The 20,799-nt window shown below is 49.6% G+C and overlaps 3 protein-coding genes and 1 long non-coding RNA gene across 17 annotated transcripts in view; 1 reads left to right on the forward strand and 3 right to left on the reverse strand.

Annotated features, from left to right (window-relative positions):
• Positions 1–10,797, reverse strand: part of TMEM25 (transmembrane protein 25) — a 20,369-nt gene extending 9,572 nt beyond the window's left edge. Inside the window, exons 1-8 of one of the 8 annotated variants that reach the window (XM_061203505.1) lie at positions 10,657–10,759; positions 10,440–10,526; positions 9,575–9,886; positions 8,824–9,114; positions 8,486–8,617; positions 8,145–8,175; positions 7,890–7,990; positions 7,661–7,747 (exon numbers count right to left, since the gene is read on the reverse strand). In XM_061203505.1, coding sequence (XP_061059488.1) covers positions 7,661–7,747; positions 7,890–7,990; positions 8,145–8,175; positions 8,486–8,617; positions 8,824–9,114; positions 9,575–9,886; positions 10,440–10,526; positions 10,657–10,729 — 1,114 coding nt within the window. In that variant the 5' untranslated portion in view covers positions 10,730–10,759. The other 7 variants (XM_061203508.1, XM_061203501.1, XM_061203503.1 and 4 more) reach the window with 7 other exon arrangements.
• Positions 10,798–10,878: 81 nt separating this feature from the next.
• On the forward strand, positions 10,879–15,953 carry LOC133099698 (uncharacterized). The gene is made up of 4 exons (XR_009702362.1): positions 10,879–11,031; positions 13,010–13,111; positions 14,764–14,870; positions 15,800–15,953. It is a non-coding gene; the product is annotated as an uncharacterized LOC133099698 (long non-coding RNA).
• Positions 11,015–14,912, reverse strand: TTC36 (tetratricopeptide repeat domain 36). The gene is made up of 3 exons (XM_061203512.1): positions 14,727–14,912; positions 13,541–13,729; positions 11,015–11,345 (listed from the first exon to the last, which is right to left on the reverse strand). The coding sequence occupies exons 1-3, from the start codon at positions 14,842–14,844 to the stop codon at positions 11,083–11,085; spliced, it is 570 nt and encodes a 189-aa protein (XP_061059495.1). The 5' UTR covers positions 14,845–14,912; the 3' UTR covers positions 11,015–11,082.
• The window catches only part of KMT2A (lysine methyltransferase 2A), a 74,662-nt gene continuing 69,408 nt past the window's right edge, over positions 15,546–20,799 (reverse strand). For 5 of the 7 annotated variants that reach the window (XM_061203497.1, XM_061203496.1, XM_061203494.1 and 2 more), the window contains one exon: positions 15,546–20,463. In XM_061203497.1, the coding sequence (XP_061059480.1) occupies positions 20,188–20,463 (276 nt within the window). In that variant the 3' untranslated portion in view covers positions 15,546–20,187. The remainder of the gene's footprint in view (positions 20,464–20,799) is intronic. The other 2 variants (XM_061203499.1, XM_061203498.1) reach the window with 1 other exon arrangement.

Raw genomic sequence — 20,799 nt, forward strand, 5'->3', positions numbered from 1 at the left:
CATTGATTCATTGAACTTACAGCCACCAGCACTGTAAATCATGCCATAATGAAGCTTATCTAACGCACTCTCTCTGTAAGGCACATGACAGCCTTACTACACTTAGTAACTCTAGCCAGCACCTCAGCACTATGCGGGTGGGGGCCATTTAATTTATTTATTTTAAAATATTTATTGTATTTATTTATTTGGCTGTGCCGTGTCTTAGTTGTGGCACGGGGGATCTTTTTTTTTTTCAGTTGTGGCATGTGGGATCTAGTTCCCTGACCAGGGATCGAACCGAGGCCCCCTGCATCGGGAGCATGGAGTCAGCCACTGGACCAACAGGGAAGTCCCGGGGGGGCCATTTTAAACACTGAAACCGCCACCAACAAGCAAAAAATGAGGCATTAGATAGACCTCGGATAGGGCACTCATTTAGAGTGTGAGAGCCGAAACCAGGAGGCAGGACGTCGCCTTGTTCAGCCTCAGCTGGGAAGGTACGTGTCAGGCGACTCACATTTTTCACTGCTCTAAGCATGTTTGCAAACGATTGTAAAAACACTGCAAGTATCGATTTTAGGATTACAGATAAATTTTAGTAAGTGAATTCACAAATACAGAATCTGCAAATAATGAGGATCAGCTGTACTTCCTGCCTAAGTTACTGGCTGATGCGCAGGCCTGTTACGTTAGCCTGTCTCCCTACCCTAGCACATCCACTGAGCTCTCCAGTGAGCACCTTCGGACACTGTTTCCATCGTGGGCTCCTCCTCCTCCACAATCTGAGGTTACTCTCTTTTGGCTACTTGATCTGTGGCCCTAGAAAAATAAGTTAACTTCTATGCCTCAGTTACTCTAGCTATGAAACAGTTACAATAAACACTAACTTAACTCTTAGGCTTGTCCTATGGGCGAAAATATGTGAAAAGATGATTAAATGCCACAAAATGTAAGATCTAATAATTATGTTACTAAGTATAAATTTTTCACTTGGCCTTTTAGACTTTCCTTTTGGCTATTCTCTCCCTGCCCCGAGATTCTCATTTTTCTAATTCCCCAGCGAAAACCGCAAAACCAGCCTGCTTGCCATGCTCTACACATGATTCATGAGTTCCCTCTTCTGACTAAACCTTTATGCAGTCTATTTTCCTGGCTTGAAGTGTCCCTCCCCTCTGCTATCCCAGGCTCTCAACATTTCTAAATAAACAAAAATTGAACACAAGTATTTACATTTGCATTCCCTCCTTTAACCTTCCTAAAATGACAGTATAGTAATTTTTTTTTAAAGGTATAAACCAGCAAGGACAGATAATAGGAAAGAAAATGACTGTAGACCAGAGACCAATACAATTTTGAAAGATGGACAAGTGGTAACAGATTTAGTGGGCAGGGGGAGGGGAAAAAACCTGATACTTGATTTCCAGTAGAGGAGAGGGACAGAGAAACCAATAAGAAGTAAGCCATTTGACACTGCAGAGTCTTGGAAAGGATCAGGAATCGAAAGTGTCAGATATTTCTGATGGCATGTGTGCAGGGAGGGGCTGCAGACAGGAGGATTGGCTGAAGGTCTGTAGAAAGATGGGATCCCCAGAGCCTTCCCCGTCTGTGCTGCCCACCTCCTTACCCTGACAGAAGATGGTCCCCTTTAAACCACGGAGCCTCTGGACATGAGAACACCAAGCAATTCTGAGGACAGGAATAAGGGGCCATATTTAAAATAAGAGGACAAAATAGAGGAATGAGGAATGAGACCCTCAGCCCTCTTCCGGCTTATCTCTCCAAAGCACAATATCGGAAGAGTCCTCCCTTGGGAAACTGATCAGCCAAAGAGAAAAGACCTAAAGATATTGACAGGGAGTCTTCAAGCATACAGACTTATTTGGTGCCCCCTACCTACCATCAACTTCCATTCAGCTTGGGGGTATCTCATTCTTGTGCGTGTGTGTGTATGTGTGCGCAGGCATGCTTGCAACTCTCATTCTTAAATACGAATGTACAGTCACCAGGCATTTGAAGAAAGCCAGAAAAAGACAAAAACAGAACAAAGGATATCAGAGAAGCAAAGCAGGCAAGATATGAAAAAAATTTTTTTACCTATAATATTCATAGAGCAGTGGTTCTCATGTTTGGTTGCATGTTAGAATCAACTGGAGATATATATATAGATATATTTTAATATTTATTTATTTGGCTGCACCGGGTCTTAGTTGCGGCACGTGGGATCTTTAGTTGCGGCATGCGAACTCTTAGTTGCAGCATGTGGGATCTAGTTCCCTGCCCAGGGATCGAATCCAGGCCCCCAGAATTGGGAGTGCGGAGTCTTAGCCACTGGACCACCAGGGAAGTCCCAACTGGAGATATTTTAAAGATAAGTTTCCTCTCCCAGACAACACACCAGACTAATAAAATCACAATCTCTGGAGGTAGGATACAAGAATCCATATTTTTTAAGTTCCTCAGATTATTTCAATATGCAGACAAATTTGAGAACCACTGTCAAAGAGAGATGAGAAGATTACACATCCATGAAATATTGGGCTGGCCAAAAAGTTCATTCAGTTAGTGAATACATTATTCAATAAAATTCTTGGTGAAAAAGAAAAATGTGTGGGACTTCCCTGGTGGCGCAGTGGTTAAGAATCCGCCTGCCAATGCAGGGGACCTGGGTTCAAGCCCTGGGCCAGGAAGATCTCACATGCCGCGGAGCAACAAAGCCCGTGCACCACAACTACTGAGCCTGAGCTCTATAGCCCACGAGCCACAAGTACTGAGCCCACGTGCCACAGCTACTGAAGCCCACGTGCCTAGAGCCCGTGCTCCGCAACAAGAGAAGCCACCGCAATGAGAAGCCTGCACACCACAACGAAGAGTAGCCCCTGCTCGCCGCAACTAGAGAAAGCCCACGCGCAGCAACGAAGACCCAACGCAGCCAAAAATAAATAAATACATACATACATACATTTATTTTTAAATAAATAAATAAAAATAAAAATAAATAAAAAGGTAAATAACAAAGTAATTTCTCAGACCACAATGGAATGAAGTTAGAAAACAATAAGGAGAACTGAAAAATTTTGTGTAAATTAAACAATACTCTCTTAACCAATGGGGCAAAGAAGAAATCACAAGGGAAATTAGAAAATACTTAGAGATAAATGAAAACAAAAACACAGCATTCCAAAACTTATGGGATACAGCAAAAGCAGTGCTCAGGGCTTCCCTGGTGGCGCAGTGGTTGAGAATCTGCCTGCCAATGCAGGGGACACGGGTTCGAGCCCTGGTCTGGGAAGATCCCACATGCCGCGGAGCAACTAGGCCCGTGAGCCACAACTACTGAGCCTGCGCGTCTGGAGCCTGTGCTCCGCAACAAGAGAGGCCGCGATAGTGAGAGGCCCGTGCACCGCGATGAAGAGTGGCCCCCGCTTGCCGCAACTAGAGAAAGCCCTCGCACAGAAACGAAGACCCAACACAGCCAAAAATAAAAAATAAATAAATAAATAAATTAAAAAAAAAAAAAAAAAAAAGCAGTGCTCAGAGGCAATTTATAGCTGTAATTGCTTACATTAAAAAAGAAGGAAGATCTCAAATAAGCAATCTGACTTTACAACCTGAGGAACTAGAAAAAGAAGAACAAACTAAACTCAAAGCTAGCGGAAGGGGGACTTCCCTGGCAGTCCAGTGGTTAAGACTCCGCGCTTCCAATGCAGGGGGCGTGGGTTCGATCCCTGGTCAGGAAACTAAGATCCTACTTGCCACACAGCGCAGCCAAAAAAAAGAGCTAGCAGAAGGAAGCAAATAATAAAGATTAGAGCAGAAATAAATAAAATAGAGAATAGAAAAACAATAGAGAAAATCAACAAAACCAAAAGTTGGTTCTTCAAAAAGATTAACAGAATTGAAAGGCCTTTAGCCAACTGTCTAAGAGAGACTCAAATAACTCCAGCCAGTGGGGACATTACTACCAATTCTACAGAAGTGAAAAGGAGCAGAGGGTACTATGAACAGTTGTATGCCAACAAACTGGATAGCCTAAATGAAATGGACAAATTCCTAGAAACACAAAACTTCCCAATACTGAAAAAGAAAATTTGTAAGACCTATAATTAGTAAGAAGATTGAATCAGTAATCAAAATTTTTTTAAAAATCAAAATACACAAAACATGAAATTTACCATTTTAACTATTTTTAAGTATACAATCCAGGGGCATTAAGTACATTCACATTGTTGGGCAACCATCACCACTGTCCAGCTTCTGAACTTTTTCATCATCCCCAATTGAAACTCTGGACCCATTAAACAACGATTCCTTCCTTTCCCTCCCTCAGTCCCCAGTAACTTCTATTTTCTGTCTCTATGAATTTGCCTAGTCCAGGTACCACATAAGTTGAATCATACACAATTTGTCCTTTTGTATCTGGTTTACTGCACGTAGCATAATGTTTTCAAGGTTCATCCATGTTGCAGCATGTGTCAGAATGGCCTTCCTTTTTAAAAAGCTGAATAATATTCCATCGTGTGTATATACCACATTTTCTTTATCCATTCATCTGTTAATGGACATTTGCATTTCCACCTTTTGGCTGCTGCAAATAACACTGCTATTAATACTGGTGTACAAATAACCGTTAGAGTCCCTGCTTTCAGTTCTTTGGGGAATAAACCTGGAAGTGGAATTGCTGGATCATAGGGTAATTCTCTATTTAACTTTTTGAGGAACTGCCATACTAGCTTCCATAGTGGCTGCACCATGTACATTCCCACCAGCAATGCACAAACTTGACCATTAACTTTTACAAGTCTTGACTAAATAGTCTATTGTGTCTGGAGGAATTCAGTAAAACATAGTCCAGGTGGGAAAATGCAGCCTGAGCTGTGTGTGCCTGCCCAAAATGTTGGACTGCTGTACGTTCCAGCTCAAGGTAACTAGTGACCTGCCCATTATTGGAGGGTAAAGATTAAAGATTAGGTGAGTGAAGTATAATAAAAATTGGGGAATTCCCTGGCGGTCCAGTGGTTAGGACTCCACGCTTTCACTGCCAAGGGCCCGGGTTCAATCCCTGGTTGGGGAACTAAGATCCCGCAAGCTGTGCAGTGCAGCCAAAAATAAAAAATAAAAATAAAAATTGGTCTTCTTTCCCAGGAAAGATTGAACTGTCATGTTAAGGGTATTAGTAATGCTTGAAAATTCCATGATCCTTATATCAAAAAGATTTCAGAAATATCAGAGAAGTAACTAGATCAGGTATCCCCCCCCCGATATTTTATTATGAAAACTGTTAAATAAAAGAATTTTGGAAGAATTGTACAGTGAGTTCTAAATACTCACCAACTAAATCCTACAGTTAACATTTTGCTATATTTGCTTTATCACACGTCCATACCTCTCTATCCATTCGTCAGTCTTATTTTTTGATACATTTCAAGTAAGTTGCAGACATCAGTGCACTTCACCCTTAAACACTTCAGCATGCTGGAGAGGGTATGGAGAAAAAGGAACCCTCCTAGACTGTTGGTAGGAACGTAAATTGGTGCAGCCACTATGGAAAACAGTATGGAGGTTCCTCAAAAAACTTAAAAGAGAGCTACCGTATGATCCAGCAGTCCCACTCCTGGGCACGTATCTGGAAAAGATGAAAACTCTAATTCTAAAAGTTACATGCACCCCAGTGTTTATAGCAGCACAATTTACAATAGCCAAGACTTGAAAGTAACCTAAGTGTCCATCAACAGATGAATGGATAAAGAGTATGTGATACACACACACACACACACACACACTCTCTCTCTCACACAATGGAGTATTTCTCATCCATAAAAAAGAATTAGGAGTTGGGGATTAAAAGATACACACTGCTGTATAGAGGTAAGTAGTAACTCTTTCAGTTAGAACAGACCACATGGTGTTAAAAAATTTTTATCTCAATGCACTATAAATTCTTTTTGTGTCTTTTAATTTTTCCAGATTTAAAAGACTTAAGAGTAGAATATCACACTGCTATATATAAAACAGATAAACAACAAGGACCTGCTGTATAGCACAGGGAACTATAGTCAATATTTTGTAATAACCTATAATGGAAAAGAATCTGAAAAAGAATATATGTGTGTGTGTGTGTGTGTGTGTGAATCACGTTGCTGTACACCTGAAACTAACACACCTTTGTAAATCAACTATACTTCAGTTAAAAAAAAAAAACATATTTGAGGGAATGAAACAGACATGCAGCATTCACTCAGTCAAGTTTATTGAGAATCTACCACGTGTTCAGCACTGTCCTCGGCAGTAACGTGAGAAAAATTACAAAACAAGATATCAAGAAGGGAAAAATACACTTTGCACTCTGTTAATCTGCAATCTTTTCCACGTTGCTTTTCAAAAGTGTTCTTGGGTCGTTTTGGGATATGTGATCTCCCTCCTTTTTCCATGTCCCCCTAAGGTTTCCAGCACTGTCAAGTTATGTGCCACTATGGCCATCCCCTAAAGAACAGAGGATGGGACAGGAAGAACAGCTTCCTGCTGATGGGGCAGTCAGGGTCCTGCTGATGGGGTCCAGGGCTGGGGTCCCATAGCGGGGTAGATACTTTGAGCGGGAACCCGTCAACCCCGAGGGCTCAGGGCACTCACAGTGAATCATGAAAAGGCCAGACTTGGGGAAGCCCCAGACAGGGCCCTGGGGCCCTTGCTCACCCCCTCCCGGGAAGACGTGCTTAAAGTGCTAACACTGTAAGAAAACAAGGCATAGCTACATGCAGGCCTGGACGCACCAGGCTTCTCACCTCCCATTCTTCCCCTTTCTTGTGCTAACACCAGGCGCTGGCACCACCAGGGCCCAGGCCAGTGGGGAAGTCTAGTGCCAAGTGAAGAAGTGGAGAAGGTCCAATGTATAACCTATGATGCCCAGGAGGGGGCTGGGGCAGAGAGGTGTGCAGCAAAGGGTACTGGTTTGTGCTCGGCCAGCGCTGCTGGGCCAGAGGTGAGTTCCTGTGCAAAGGGCAGGTTGGTTCTCTACAGCTAGCAGGGTCCTAAATTTTCCCTGAGGGAACAAAGCTGCATAGCATAGGAAGGAGATCCAGGACGTGCAGGGCCCTCCCAACCAGGCATGCCCCATGCCTGCTGTACATGGTGCTGAGGAGCACCGGCGTGGGGCACAGAGCTGCCCCAAGCCGACAGGGCCATGCCACGCTTAGATGCTGGATGACCTCCAGGCACACCTGGACAGAGAGCCCCATCCGCCTGGGCACAGGGCATCATGCAGGCCCTCAACCAGAGTTGGAACAAGGGCTTAGGTCCAGCTGGCAGCCTTGCCAAGGATACCAGTGACCCAGAGGACAAGCAAAAGTGGCAGTGGCATGGCCTCTTCCCGTTGGCAATGTGGCCAGGCAGAGGATGCCTTGGAGGAGGACCGGGAGGGTGCCCAGGGGCCAAGAAGGCACCCTCTGTCTTAGCCTCAGCTCAGAGCCAGATCTCATCACTGCTCACACTGGACACCCGATAAATGTAGCCCAGCATTGGGAGACGGATGAAACCTGCGGGTCAGAGATCCCGGGAGACTCAGTCACCCTCATTCCTTGGAAGTTGGGAGACCACTCTCTGCCCCTTGGGGATTCAGAGGCCTTTGGCACAAGCAAAAGGGCCGGGGAGCAGAGCAGCAGGGCAGCAGGCCCCTTTCCCATACCTCGGCTGGTGAGGAGGCCGCCGGGCTCCGGATCCAGAAGCTCTGGCTGGCTGTTGTCCTGAGCCATCTGCTGGTCTGCTGGTTTCCCTGTGGGGTGACAAAGGGGATGGTGCCCGGGGTGAGGTGTGTGCCCGATGGGGTCGAGACCCTCCTAAGGCCCAGGGTCTCTCTTTTTCTCAGAAGCACCTCCAGAGATAAAGCTGGGGCCAACAGAGGGTCCTGGATGTACCTCTGGAGTCCGGAGTGAGGTCGTTGAGCTGCAGGTGGGACGGGAGGGACACGCTCTCCCGCGGCAGGCGCACGTTGTTGAGTTTCAGGTTGTTGGAGTCACTACAGGGCAGAAATAGGCCTGGATGGGCCCTGGCACCAGCGGGCACAGACTCCTGCTTGTGGCCCGTTCCCAAACTACCAGAAAGCCCAGGATCCCCCCGTCCCCATGCTGCCTCTCCATTTGGCCCGTCCACCCAGCCCCAGGGAGAGTTACCTAGAGATCAGGGATGGGCGCCGGGGGGGGCCTGAGGAGAAAGAAACCACAGCACTGTCTCCGTGTGCCCACCTGCTCTGGGCTCTGCCCCCTGCCCTCTTCAGGCCCAGAACCCTCAGGCAAGGGGTCTCTCAGATGCCCAGACTGGCTTCCCAGTGCCTGGCCCTGCTACCTGGGATGTATGCGGTCTAAATCATGGCCATGCCCAGGAAGACCTGTCCTACCACTTGTCAGAGACGTTCTGCCCAGCTCCACTCGCTGCCCATGGCCTTGCTGCCCACCCCCTGACCTCGTCTCCCCTTCCCCAGCCACCCTCTGCCCCCGCCCTGCTTTGGCCCTACCTTTGGTCTTCTTCGCTTTCCTGCAGACCAGGCAGGCCACCAAGGTGCTGAACCCCACCAGGGTGCCCAAGGCAAGCCCTCCAGCCACAACGATGCCCAGCAGTGGCACTTCCACCCGGGTGGCCAGGAGCCCTGCAGGTCATTCTCTGGTTAGGTTCCAAGCGGGCAGGGCCCCCCAACTCTGAGATGCCACAGGTCACTACTCTGTCCTCCTTGCCCCAGGAGGCCAGGGACAGCTTTCACCAGACTCACCCAAAAGGCAACAAGCCTTCCTGTTTCTGCACCATGATCCCACACCCATCCGAGGCTTTGCTGGGCCCGTGGCTGGCAGTGCTCACCTGGGGCCGGTAGCGAGGAGCTGGTGACACCCACGTCATTGGTGGCCACCACGGAGAGGTTGTGTGGCAGGCTGCGGAGCTGCAGCTGCACGGTGTGTTTGGTGAGCCAGGGGTAGTTCTGGGCATCCAGCACCAGGAAGTCAGAGGCGTTGACAGTCACCGGCCCATCCTGGTCGATCCAGGTCACGTTGGCAGGCGGGTTCGCACGCACCAGGGCAAAAAGGACGACCAGGAGGTCCGGGCCTTGAGCTTCCTGGTACTTGGCCCCAACCTGGGCAATCTCCGGCTTAACTGGTGCAAAGCAGAGACCAGTATGTTCCCACCACCGCCCCTTGCACGCCTTCCCTTTCTTCCCAAACCCAGAAGGGAGCCAGGAGTCTGGACCTCTCCTTAGGGGGCACTGGGAAACAGGATGGCTGTGTCTGCCAGAGAGACAGCATTTCGTACAAATGAAGATTAAGAGTATAAACACTACAACCAAAATGTCAAGATTTGAATCCTGGCTCTGCTACTTACCAGCTGTATGACCCTGGGCAGATTGCTTAACCTCTCTGTGCCTCAGTGTTGTCATTTGTAAAATGGGGGGACAACAATAGTAATTACCTCATAGGATTATTGTGAGGATTAAGTGAGTTAATATTTGCAGAGTGCTTAAGTGTTTTTTAAATGTCCTACCAGACCACCTGCCTGGTGGCTGCTGGGGGTCCCTGGGCAGAGAACCTCTGTCTCTGTCCACCTGAGGGGCACTCACATTGCACATTGAGGAGGACGGAGGCGTTGGCTGACCGGCCACTGTCTGGGTCCTGCAGGGAGCAGTTGAGCTCATGCTGGGCCCGCTGGGCAGTGACAGTGAAAGTGCTGGTGCCTCCAGAGAAGGCCTCCCCGCCCACGCTCAGCAGTCTTGAGGTGCTGGCCTTCTGCAGCTGTCCATCCAGGTACCAGGCCAATCGGGGGGCGCCAGGCCCCCCTGCCACCCAGCAGGTGAAGGCGTGGCGTTCATTCTCTCGAAGTGCCCGCTCTGCCCAGGTATGACCATCAATTTGTGGCGCCAACTCCCCCCAACCTGGAACACAGGGGATTCTGGGGAGGGCTGGTGGAGGCTTAGTACTGTTCTGTGACTGGGATGAGGTCCAGTTACAGAGGGGCAGCAGGCCAAGAGACAGAGCACCTGGGTTCTCTAACCAGGGACGGCTGGACCTTGGGGAGGTGGATGAAGGGAACCCACCTCTGGTGCCTGGAGTGGGTACCCAAACTGAAGATGCAGGCAAGGAGGGGAGAGAGGGGGACTTGACCGCACAAATGCATGGCCAAGGGCTGAACAGGGGTGTACCTGAGCTCAGAAGGGCCGGCAGGAGCAGAAGTGTGTGCGGGAGGGTAGCTGGCCCTGGAGGCAGCGCCATGGTGGCCCCGGCCTGGGCCCCAGGCTGCCAAGAGAAGGGGGCAGGCCTCGATGTTAGCCAGGTGAGAGCAGACAAGCTTAATAACTGCTCCAGGAATTTACTCTCCAGAAACAAAAATAAACCATGCACGGAAACACAAATGTAGAACGATCCACAGTGGTGAAGGCAAAGACGCAAATGGTCGAGCCCAAAGGTCCAAACCCAGCCAGCACGTACCTGTACACCTTGGGGGCACAGAACTGAGCTCTGACTCCACGGGACAAACAGGCACACGCTCGCAGGTACACAGAAACAACCTGCAACCTTGCAGCCCGCACCAGGCCCAGACACACACACGCGCGCGCGCGTAAACACTCGGGTACACGTGCCCCTCCCCCAAAGGGACCGTCCTCCTCCCGACCCCGGCTCTCCCCTGCCCGCTTCCCTCACCCACCTACGCCCCTTCTCCCCTCCTCCGGATTTGGGCCGAAGAGGAGGGGATCCAGGAGGCGGGGGTCGCGAAGCATGCCCGCCCCCGCCTCGCCCCGCCTTCCGGTGCAGCTCACCTGGCTCACTCCCCGAGAGCAGCCGGAGCGACTGCTCAGGTCTGATGAGCACCGCAGTCGTCCGCAGGGGCCCGGGCTGCGCCAGGCAGGGCCAATCGATGCCCGACCTCGGCCCAAAGAACTCCCCCCTCCCCGAGGGCGGCGGCTCCGGGACCACGTCCCGGGCTTCGCTGACAGACTCGCGCGCCGGGGATACTTGAGTGCCCTTCCCTGCGGGAACGCCGGAGGACGCAGACACAGGCGGTGGCTGGGAGAGCCGGCAGGTTTATTGGTTGCGGGCACCCCCCTTCCCCCCACGCCCGCCCGCCGGCGGCTCAGCGCCGGTCGCGGGGCCCGCGCAGCTGCCCCATCACGTCGGCCAGCATGCGGTTGCACAGCGCCGCGTACGGGTTGAGCAGCACCAGCTGGCGCCGAGCGAACGGGCTGCCCAGCCGCGCCGCCCGCTCGAAGTCCCCGCGGGCGTCGTCGTCCCGGCCCTGCAGTCGAGCCACGAGCCCGCGCTGCACGAAGGCCTGGCGGGCGGCGCGACCCCGGCCGCCGCTCAGCGCCAGCGTGCGCTCCAGGTCCTCCAGGGCGCCTGCGGGACCGACGGACGGGCGGGGGTCAGGGCTGCGGCCTGCAAGCGATCCGGCCCCGAGTGGAGGCTCTGGGGCTCGGCCGTTTACATCCCGCCTGCACTTGACCCTAGAGATCGGTATTGTTATTCCCTTTACGCAGATGAAGACTGGAAGAGTTGGCAAGACTCGGCTTGGGCTGCACAGCCAGTTAGTGGCAGAGCTGGGACTGAAGTCCAGGTCTCGCCTTGTCCGTGTTATTTTCCACCGTCTGATACATCAAAACACGGACGGAGGGTCACTGTGTTATGAATCTGGCCCTGTTGCCAGGCACGCATACGTTATTAACCATCTACCATGTGCCAGGTGACTGATTCCGAATCCCAGAGTCCAAAAACATTAGAATTAACTGACAACCATGTCTTATACAATAAAGTCCTTTTTTTCCTCTCTCTTTTTTTTTTTTTTTTTTTTTGCCGCACCGCGGGGCATGCAGAATCTTAATTCGCCGACCAGGGATTGAACCCGTGACCCTGCAGTGAAAGCGCAGATTCTTAACCACTGGACTCCCAAGGAAGTCCCTCTCTAACTTTTAAGACATTTCTCTCCTCTTTTCCATTGCTGCCTTAAAACCGCTTCTCTCACCTGTGTTCTCTACTGACTGCCTCTTCTCATTCTTTATTTCCATGGTCTTCATTATTTTGTATCTAATTTTCTTTGAAAGAGGTCTTGGAGCCAGAGCTGGCCTGCAGCATTTTTGTTTTTAATCATCCTCATAAATACTTGGCTTATTAGGCATCAGAGCTGTGAACTCAACCTCAGGCAGCCAGCTGGTATCCACTGTAGAGTACCGGGCTGCATTTCTTCTGGGCTCTGCTTCAATTCACTCAAGTTCTCTGGTCTATAGCGCCTGCCAGGGCAGGGCACTGGGGGAGTGCCAGCAGCATCCTACAGCAAGGCTGGTCTTCCCTGTCCTCTCGCTGTGTGTTTTGGTCCCCGGAACCCAGCAGAGGCTCTGCTCCCCATCCTGACTGGTCGGTTGAGAAGCTTTCTAATCACAGCATTCCTTGGTTTCCCTCAGAGGAGCTGGTCAGGAGGAATTGAAGGCCTTCTCCAGGCAGAATCCCCTCTGATGCTCTCTGGGGTTTTGGTCTGCAGGCTGTCCCAGCGGCCTTTATGGCCCTGCTCTGCCAAAGCCAGGTGGCAGACAAGCCTGGGAAAGGCCCTCAGAGTCCCCCAATATTCCCAGAATGGAGTCCAAACTCCCCAGCCTGGCATTCCTGGCCCCAGGAACACCTCTACCACCACGGGTCTCGATAGTCTAGTAGTTCCCTACTAGGCTTCTGTGGTTTACCCTTTAGTTGAAACCCGTTAGTGATTTCCAGTGTTTTCAAGACAAAGTCTGATCTCGGCCTCATGTTCGCAGTTGTTCACTCTCTGGCCCCTGTTTACCTCTCCATGCTCTGGAGAGGCTCCATTCTTCCAGCACGCCCTTTTCCAGCCAGATTCCCTGTACCTGTCCATGACTTCAGGACCTCTACAGGCCGTGCCTTCTCCCACTCCCTGCCCTCCATCCAGCTAACGCCTACTCATCCTTCAAACCTCACCCCTCGGGAATAGATGCCGTGCTGAACCCTCTCAGCTTGTTATGCTGCTATTATATTTATGTGTCTGTTCTACCCTCTAGGCTGTGAGCTTCTGGAGAAGCAGTATCACGCGGGGATTAAGAGCACTGGCTCTGGAGCCCTGCCACCTGGACCACATCCCAGCTCTGCCGCTTCTCAGCTGCGTGAGTAGGAAGCTACTTAACCTCCATGCTTCAGTTTCTTCATCTGCAAAATGGAGATAACAATAGCACAGACCTTTTAGGGTTGTTGTGAGGATTATATGAATGACTGCAACTCACATGTGAAGTGCTGAGTGCCTGGCACATAGTAATTGCTATAAGCACTCTAATCCTCAGCACCTAGCCCACTGCTAGAATAGTAGGCTCTCATTAAATTTTTATAAATAAGTGAATGGAATGCCGTCCCCCTGACTCTCCCAATATCCCCAAGAGATTAGCCGAGCCCATGATATGTCTCTTATGGGTAGAGACATAGGTTCCAGAGGGGCTTAGTGACTTCCCACGCTCCGTGCCCAAGCCCCACAGACACACCGTCTCTGGTCTGTGCCCTCCCCGGCCCCTCTGCACAGGCTCCAGGGACTCTCCCCTCACCTGCCACGTCTCCCTGGAGTCGCCGGGCCTGGGCTCGGTTGCTGTAAGCCGAGGCCCTCTCAGGCAGCAGGTTGATGGCTTGGCCAAACCTCTCCAGGGCTGTGCTGAGGTCGCCAGCCTCTGCTGCCATCACCCCTTGCAGCTCCAGGGCCTTGGACTGCTCCAGCTGTGCTCGAGGGAAAACTCCATCTGTGCCAGGGAGGGAGCCAGGAGGGGACAGGTGTGCAGTTGGGAGCAGGAAGCAAAAGCCACCTGGGGCTTTGGAAACCTGGGACATGAGCCAGGGCTGACTGGGCAGGGGTGTAGGTCACAGCAGGAGTCAGATGCGGTGTTTGGGGCAGGGGGAACTGAGGTCAGCAAGGCAGAGAGCTAGCCCTGCTTAAAGTTCCAAAGGGACCTGGGAAAGGGGCCTTGGTTGGCTCCCCACTGCCAAGAGAATGAAACCCAAACTCCTTAGCCTGTAGCTAAACGATTTGCTCAAGGTCACACCGCCCATAAGCTGCACAGCTTGGATTTGAACCCAGGTCTTTCTGGCTCTTCAGTCTGTCTCTGTTTTGTTCTACTCCACTGCTTCCAACAGGAAGGCCGCCATGACATACCCGGGTCATGAAAACCATTTCCAGTGTTTCTCTCAGCTTTTCAGCCTGAAGTTGCATTAAGGCTTAGGTTTCACTCCTTTAGAAACAAAGGGCATCAAAAACCCCTGACGCGGACAGCAGGCCCCCTTAGGGGCTGGTGGAAAAGCCAGTGAGCGCACTCGCTCTGGAAGAATTAGCTCAGGGCTTGGCTTGTAAGGTGTGTGACACTGAATACTTGCTTAGGTTGGAGCCGTTTAGCTGAGCCACCCCCTGCCCTGTTTCTTTCTTCCCTGCTGTGGAGTGTGATATACTCTGACAAAGACGTGAGCGTATCACATGGCCCCTCTCCCCACCAGCACAGTTAAGCTTGGACCATGGGGTGAACTGAGTGGGGAGGTAAGTTCAGAGGGGGGTGGTGGAGGACAAACCTGGCTTTCTCCTCTGGCCACAGTGACTCCTGCCAAGCCCCCGTCAGTGCACTGAGGGTCAGCAATCATCATCCAACGGTCATGGAACAAGGGCCCTCGTAAGACCACCTACCTCTGCCACCCCAGCGAGGCAGCAGACCAGCCAATGTGGAGAGCTATACTCCAAGGTCGAATACTGACCTTCATCTCCTCCTTCCTTCTCTGCTTCCTCTCCCAGGTCCAACCCAACAGTGTCTCCAAACGGAGTGTCGGGGTTGAAGATGGCCTGCAACACTGCCTGATCATTTGGAGTCCCCATGGTGCTCACCTGCAAAATCCGAAAAGGTGACTCACCGTGAGAGGGAGGAGAAAGGGGTGAGGGCCGAGCCTCCAGCCAGCTGATCCAGAGGGAGGAGGTCCGTTTGAGGACCAGCCCCCATGAGGAGGAGTGTTGACCATTCCTTGGCTGCAGTGTAAACTCAGCCCCCTTTAGCCTGGGGATAGTGACCCTGGCTTGGCAGAATATATTTACAAATATTTCTCAACTGCCTCCCTACCCCCACCCCAGTCCTAGGGAGAAACAGAGTAAGTAAATCGCATTTCAGCTTTAAGGTGGAGTGGAGCAAAGAGAGGGTACTGCCCAGGCTCTCCCTGAAATGCTTTCATTTTATTCATAGATTGTGAGGAACTCATTAGAAGCCAACGCTTGACCACCCGTGGATGAAGGAGGGGGATATGTACCAAGTAAAGGAACTATTCCTTTGTCCTCTTGACCCCTTCCTCACATCCAGAGTTCATTAGGTCCTGAACATACATCACTGATGAATAAGGGAAGAAAATATGGTTAAGAGAGACAGTGTAGAGTGGGGCCTGAAGGAAGGCGGTGGGGAATGATTTCATGATTCCACCTTAAAAGGAAGGACTGTGGAAGGGACTCTGTAATCAGGTCACGGGCCACGCCCCTCCCATTCGTCCACCTCAGCCAAAGCCAAAAGAAAGTTCAACCATGTGCAGCAATAAACTTGACATGTTTATTAATTAAACTATCACTTAAATAAAAAAAAGTGCATAGAAAATAAACATGTTTAAAAACTCCTTTTTTTTTACAACTATGTACACTTTTTACTTTTACATTCAGTCTTTCGTAGACAGCTTTCAGCATTATTATTTTTTGAACTATTAAAGTATTTTCCTTCATCCCTGTCACAGGGAGTTAACACTGATGGACTTTAGACACATTTTTTTCCTTTTTTTTTCTCTTTTTCTCTAACCAGAAGCTTGGAAGAACACAAGGAAAAAAAAAAACTGAAAGATCTGTTATACATGATAAAGTTGTCAAGAAATGTCTTATTTCTAGAAAAGAAGCTTGTCATCTGTTGAGCTTTTGAAACAATTATTCAACTACCTGTATTTACTAAAGAGACTGTTAAAAGTTCAATAAAAGAAACACCACAAGTCTATTTTCTTGGTTGAAAGACAGAACTAGAGTACCTCGGAACAAGATACCAGGAAAGCACAGAACACAATTTTCCCCTAAATGCAGGTGGTAACCCCAACATTCATAACCAAAAATAGAGAAACAAGGAGTACAGGTACTGACTGGCAACATTCACAGGCAGAAAAAATCCAGGTGACACCATTTCTGCATTTCTCTCTGATCCCAGGAATGGACTGTTCCGCCATCCCCTTAGGATGGGTTCCCCCCCCCCATTTGGGGGGATCAGAGGAGCGCCAGACTGACATTTTCCTGCCACTACTAGCAACTGTAACACAATCCTTATCTATAGTGTTAAGAGAATTAAAAGCCATGGACTGAACTAGGCTTTGTTACATGGTGCATTACTATATTAGTTCCTATATATATCATATTTATATTTATTTGAAAACCAAAACCAAAAAGTTGCAAGTTTTCAGAGTGTGAGACTTGACTGGTATTCATGATTCGGCACAAAACCATCTGCTAGATAACCTTGTATTGCTTTAAAATGAAGGAAATGAAACATAAAATTACACCCAGCCCTTTGCAATGACCCGCTTTTCCTTTAAAAAAAAAACCCAAAAAAACCACAACTTGATTTCTATTTTAAAAAATCCCAAATCAAACTTAACATCTGACAAGGTTTTGACCTTTAGTATTTTCAGATATTTGATTGAACGACAGTCCTTTAGAAAGATACATTCATTAAAAGGTTTTTTTTTGTTGTTTTTTGTTTTTTTTTGTTGTTGTATTTTTTTTTTTTTTTTTTAAATCAAGGGAGCTGCATGGTGCTCACGGCATTGGCCGGGGGTTTGACAGAGGCAAGCGGGGTGGTGGAGTGGATCCCGGCCAAGGAGTCTGGTTGAAAACTTATATATAGCTGCCAGGGCTTCCCCCTTGATTCTTGTCATTGGTCTAAAAACAGGAGGGGCTGGGCTGGAGGTGGCGGATGGTAATGGAGGGAGCCAAGGGACCAAGTTCCGGCCAAAGGGTCAGCGCCATGCAGCTATTCTGGTTACACAGTTGTCACTGGCCACCAGGAAATGCAGCCACAACAGGTTCTAGCAGCAAAGCTGTAAGTGAGCTGGCTCTGTCACTGAGAACTGACCAGGTTTGCAGCTGTTACTCCTTAGGGATTTGGGATGCCCCTTAGGGGATTCTTGGGAATGACCCACCACAGTTCCTCAGTCTGCACTTTTGTGCGGAGATTCCCTTGGTCACTTTCAAAACAAACTCGGAGGTGTTTTGGAGATAGCTATGCCATTTCTTTTTTTTGCCTTCGTTCCCTCTTGTAGGGAAACCTTAGCTTATTCCCCAAGTTGCTGGCAGGTACGCTGAATTTTGGCAATGGACTCAAGGCTGAGCTCTAAGAGGAATTCCTCATTTCCGTGGTTGACAGGGAGTGGAAAGGCAAGGCAAACCATCTGCAGCTGGCAGGAGAAGGAGAGCTGGGGGTTCCTCCCCTGGCCTCAGGGTTTGGGACTGGTAGAAAGAGCTGAGGAGGGGCTCACAGTACAGCACGGCCTAGCAGGGCAGTAACTAGGTCTATTTAGCTGAGTTTCCCCCACCCCCGACTGGCCTTTGGGTCTTTCTCAAGGTGAATTACTGACCCATCAGTGCATTAATCATTTCAGTAACAAATGCAGCTTAAGGTTTTTTTCTTTAAAAAAAATAGGAATAAAAGGATTTACAAAAAAACCTCACACAGTGCAATAATAAAGGAAACCAGACACTAGTGGAACCCCTTGGGCCACTGTATCTTGTTCACGGGCAAAAGGAGGAAGGGAGGTGAGGTCTGGCTAGAGTGCTTTTCCCCAGTCCCCTGCTGGCACTTCTCCACGATGACAGGGAGTCTCTGCCTTCCTGGCCACAGTGCTGGGCTCCCTGCATGACAGTGAAAACAGTGACAATGTTCCAGCAGAGCCACCAAAGTTCTTAAGGTCACGGAAGAACAGGGAGCCCAGGATGGAAGGCACAGCAGAGCCACGAGTCCCGGGGCAGAGAGCGCTGGGCTGAGTCGTATTGCTTCGCTAGGCTTCCCTCCGTAGGAATGGGCTTCTCGAGGCGCGAAAAGGTGCCTCGCCCTCCACTGGACTACGCTGCTCTGAAACCTTGTAGCTGACAGAGGCAGAGGAGAATCTGCTTTATCGTGAGTGGTCAGACTGTGCTTCAGTTTCAACGGGCTGCCCCAAAAGAGGGCACAAGGGGATCCAGGGGGTCTTTGCAGGCATGAGGACTTGGTGGGCAGAGGGAGAGGGAACGAGGTGACCTATGAGGCAGATGGTGATGGAAAATGTCAGGTTGCCATTCAGCTTGGATGCTAACTCTGAAGGAGGAAAGACGAGGGAAGTGTAGGTTCCCACCTCTCAGCACTGAGCTGTGCCAGAAAGGAGAGAGACAGTGCGGGAAGGAAGAGGAGAAACTGCTGTGTCGAGATCCTACCGCAGCCTTTTCAGGAGCTTCGATTTGGGAAGGAGGGGAGTGGCCCGATGGAGTTGGGGGACCTTCCTTTGCCATTTATTGTCAAAGAGCAAACCCAGGAAACGTTTATGTCAACAGGGCACAAACGAGCTACACATTAAACAACAAAAAGTACACCTTCCAGGGGGAAGTTGGGCAGGAAAAACCAGACTTTGTGTGTTCAGCTGAATATTTTCTCTAACTTCATCCTATGAAAATAAAAAATTATTAAAAACCGATCTTCTTTTAAATTAGGATAATACCGCGGTTTAAAAAATAGCCTTGTCATAAGTGCTTCTCCCTATGAAGTGCTTCTCATAGAAAAATATACAAAATATATTTACATTTATAAAACCTTAAATAGTAAACTGTAAACAGAACAGAGTAAAATCCAATGACTTAATTTAACAGGTTCAGGACACTGTCTTGGGGAAAGGAAGAGAAGAAACATTTGATGCTGTTTTGACCACATCCTAGGGAGTAATCAGGGCAGTAGTGTCATTTAATTTACTTTATCCATAGATTTTGTGCAGGTGGCAGAGTTCCCTCGATACAAGGTGGTCTAGTCCCCAAGTTTTGGGCCTTGAAATCTGATTAGTGTTCTGCCTTCAACTGGACACTGACCATTTAAAAATTAAGTCTTCCTATGTCTTAACAAGGGGAAAGTAAAGTTATCATGTCCTAGGAATGGGGCCCAGGGGTTACCCTGGTTGTGATACTCTGGTCGTTGCATGATTCAACTCCTATTTAAATAATCTTCCTCTTCTGAAAAATCATGCTACATATATTTCTTTAAAACTCTCAGTGGAGTTTTATGAAAACATCTCCGAATTCTGTCTGGTTATGGCCAATGGCTCCTGTCCACTTCCCCACTGGGAGTGCTTACAGGCTCAGGGAACATTTTGTAGGCACATCCTATGCCCAACAGGGAGTGTCCTCGAGCAGGGAGTCACTCTCCCCTACCACCCAGAGAGCACGGGAAAGCAGTGGGATGCAGAACGGGGGACGAGAAAAGTGGAGTGAAGAGAAGGAATGAGAGGGAAGCCGCTCCTATTGTCTAGGAAGGTGACTGACTGAGATAAGGCTCATGGGGGTAACACTCCCACTTACAGCCCACAGGCTCAACGTTTGGTAATAAACTGGCACAACCCCAAGACAGCCTTTGACACCAAAGGTGCTACGAAATCCTGTCTCCCAACCAGAAGGGAACTCTCAAGTGGGAGCATAGTAGGGAAAACCACCAGACCGTCTTTGTTCAACACATGGCTACAGGCTGGGCCCGGCTGGCAAACTGTCAGGTACCCAACCAACCCCGCACCGGGGCTGTGCCTGACCCCTTGCTTACAGTGCTCTGGAAAGGCCAAGGCGAGGATGGCAACTTCTCTCTGAGGAGGTGCTCAGGCCCGATCTCCCAACATAACTAACCCTCTATAGGCTCCTTCCAGGCAAGTCTGCTAGGGACCCGTTTCCCACTTTTTAACGGCACGCAATCAGAGGGGCCCCAGGAGAAAGCCGATCGCGGATCTTTGCTTCGAGACCTCATCCCTCTCCAGGACTATGATCACATGTATAATGTGAATATGGGGCCTAAGGGAGCCCAGCCGTCACGCAGGCCCCTCAACTGTGCCCACTCAATCCTGGAACTCCTGGCTGCCGGCAAAGGCCTTCGGCACTGTTTTGGAGGCCCTGGGTCCTAGTGCTCCAACAGTGGGGAGAAGAGCAGCTTTAGTTTAGGAACTTCCGGCATTTCTTGGCACCACAGTTGCAGGGTAGCTTGTTGCTGGCATCCTCAATGGGGAACTTATAGTCGTAAGTGAGTTCCTCCCCTCGGTAGATTTTGCGCATGGCGAAGATGACAATGTGTTTCTGCCCGTCGATATTGATAACCCGAGAGTAGCAGTTAGGCTCACATGAGTGATTGATGAAGCGGGCAGCGTTTCCATGCATGGTGGCATCTACCACCTCGGAGTCATCGATCCGGAACATGTAGCAACCGATGCCCTACAGGAAGGAGAGCGGAGAAGAACCTGTTATTTATTACAGCGCAGGCTTGACAACATTTCCCAACCTTTTTCTGATGTGACCTTAGCCACTGATGAACAGGTTCTTCTGATAAAATTTCTGGATTTCTCCCATCTTTCAGGATGCCTCCATGACAAATTCCTAGATTACAGGCAATAGACTAGAGGTTTCTTAATGTCTCCACAGGCAAGAGAAACCTAAAACTTGTGTCACTATGTGTTGTTGTTGTTTTTTTTTAGCTGCACCGAGCAGCTTGCGGGATCTTAGTTTCCCGACCAGGGATTGAACCCGGGCCCCTGCAGGGAAAGCGTCGAG

The sequence above is a fragment of the Eubalaena glacialis genome, chromosome 10 (genome assembly GCF_028564815.1).
Source record: "Eubalaena glacialis isolate mEubGla1 chromosome 10, mEubGla1.1.hap2.+ XY, whole genome shotgun sequence".
NCBI classification, from domain to species: Eukaryota; Metazoa; Chordata; class Mammalia; order Artiodactyla; family Balaenidae; genus Eubalaena; species Eubalaena glacialis.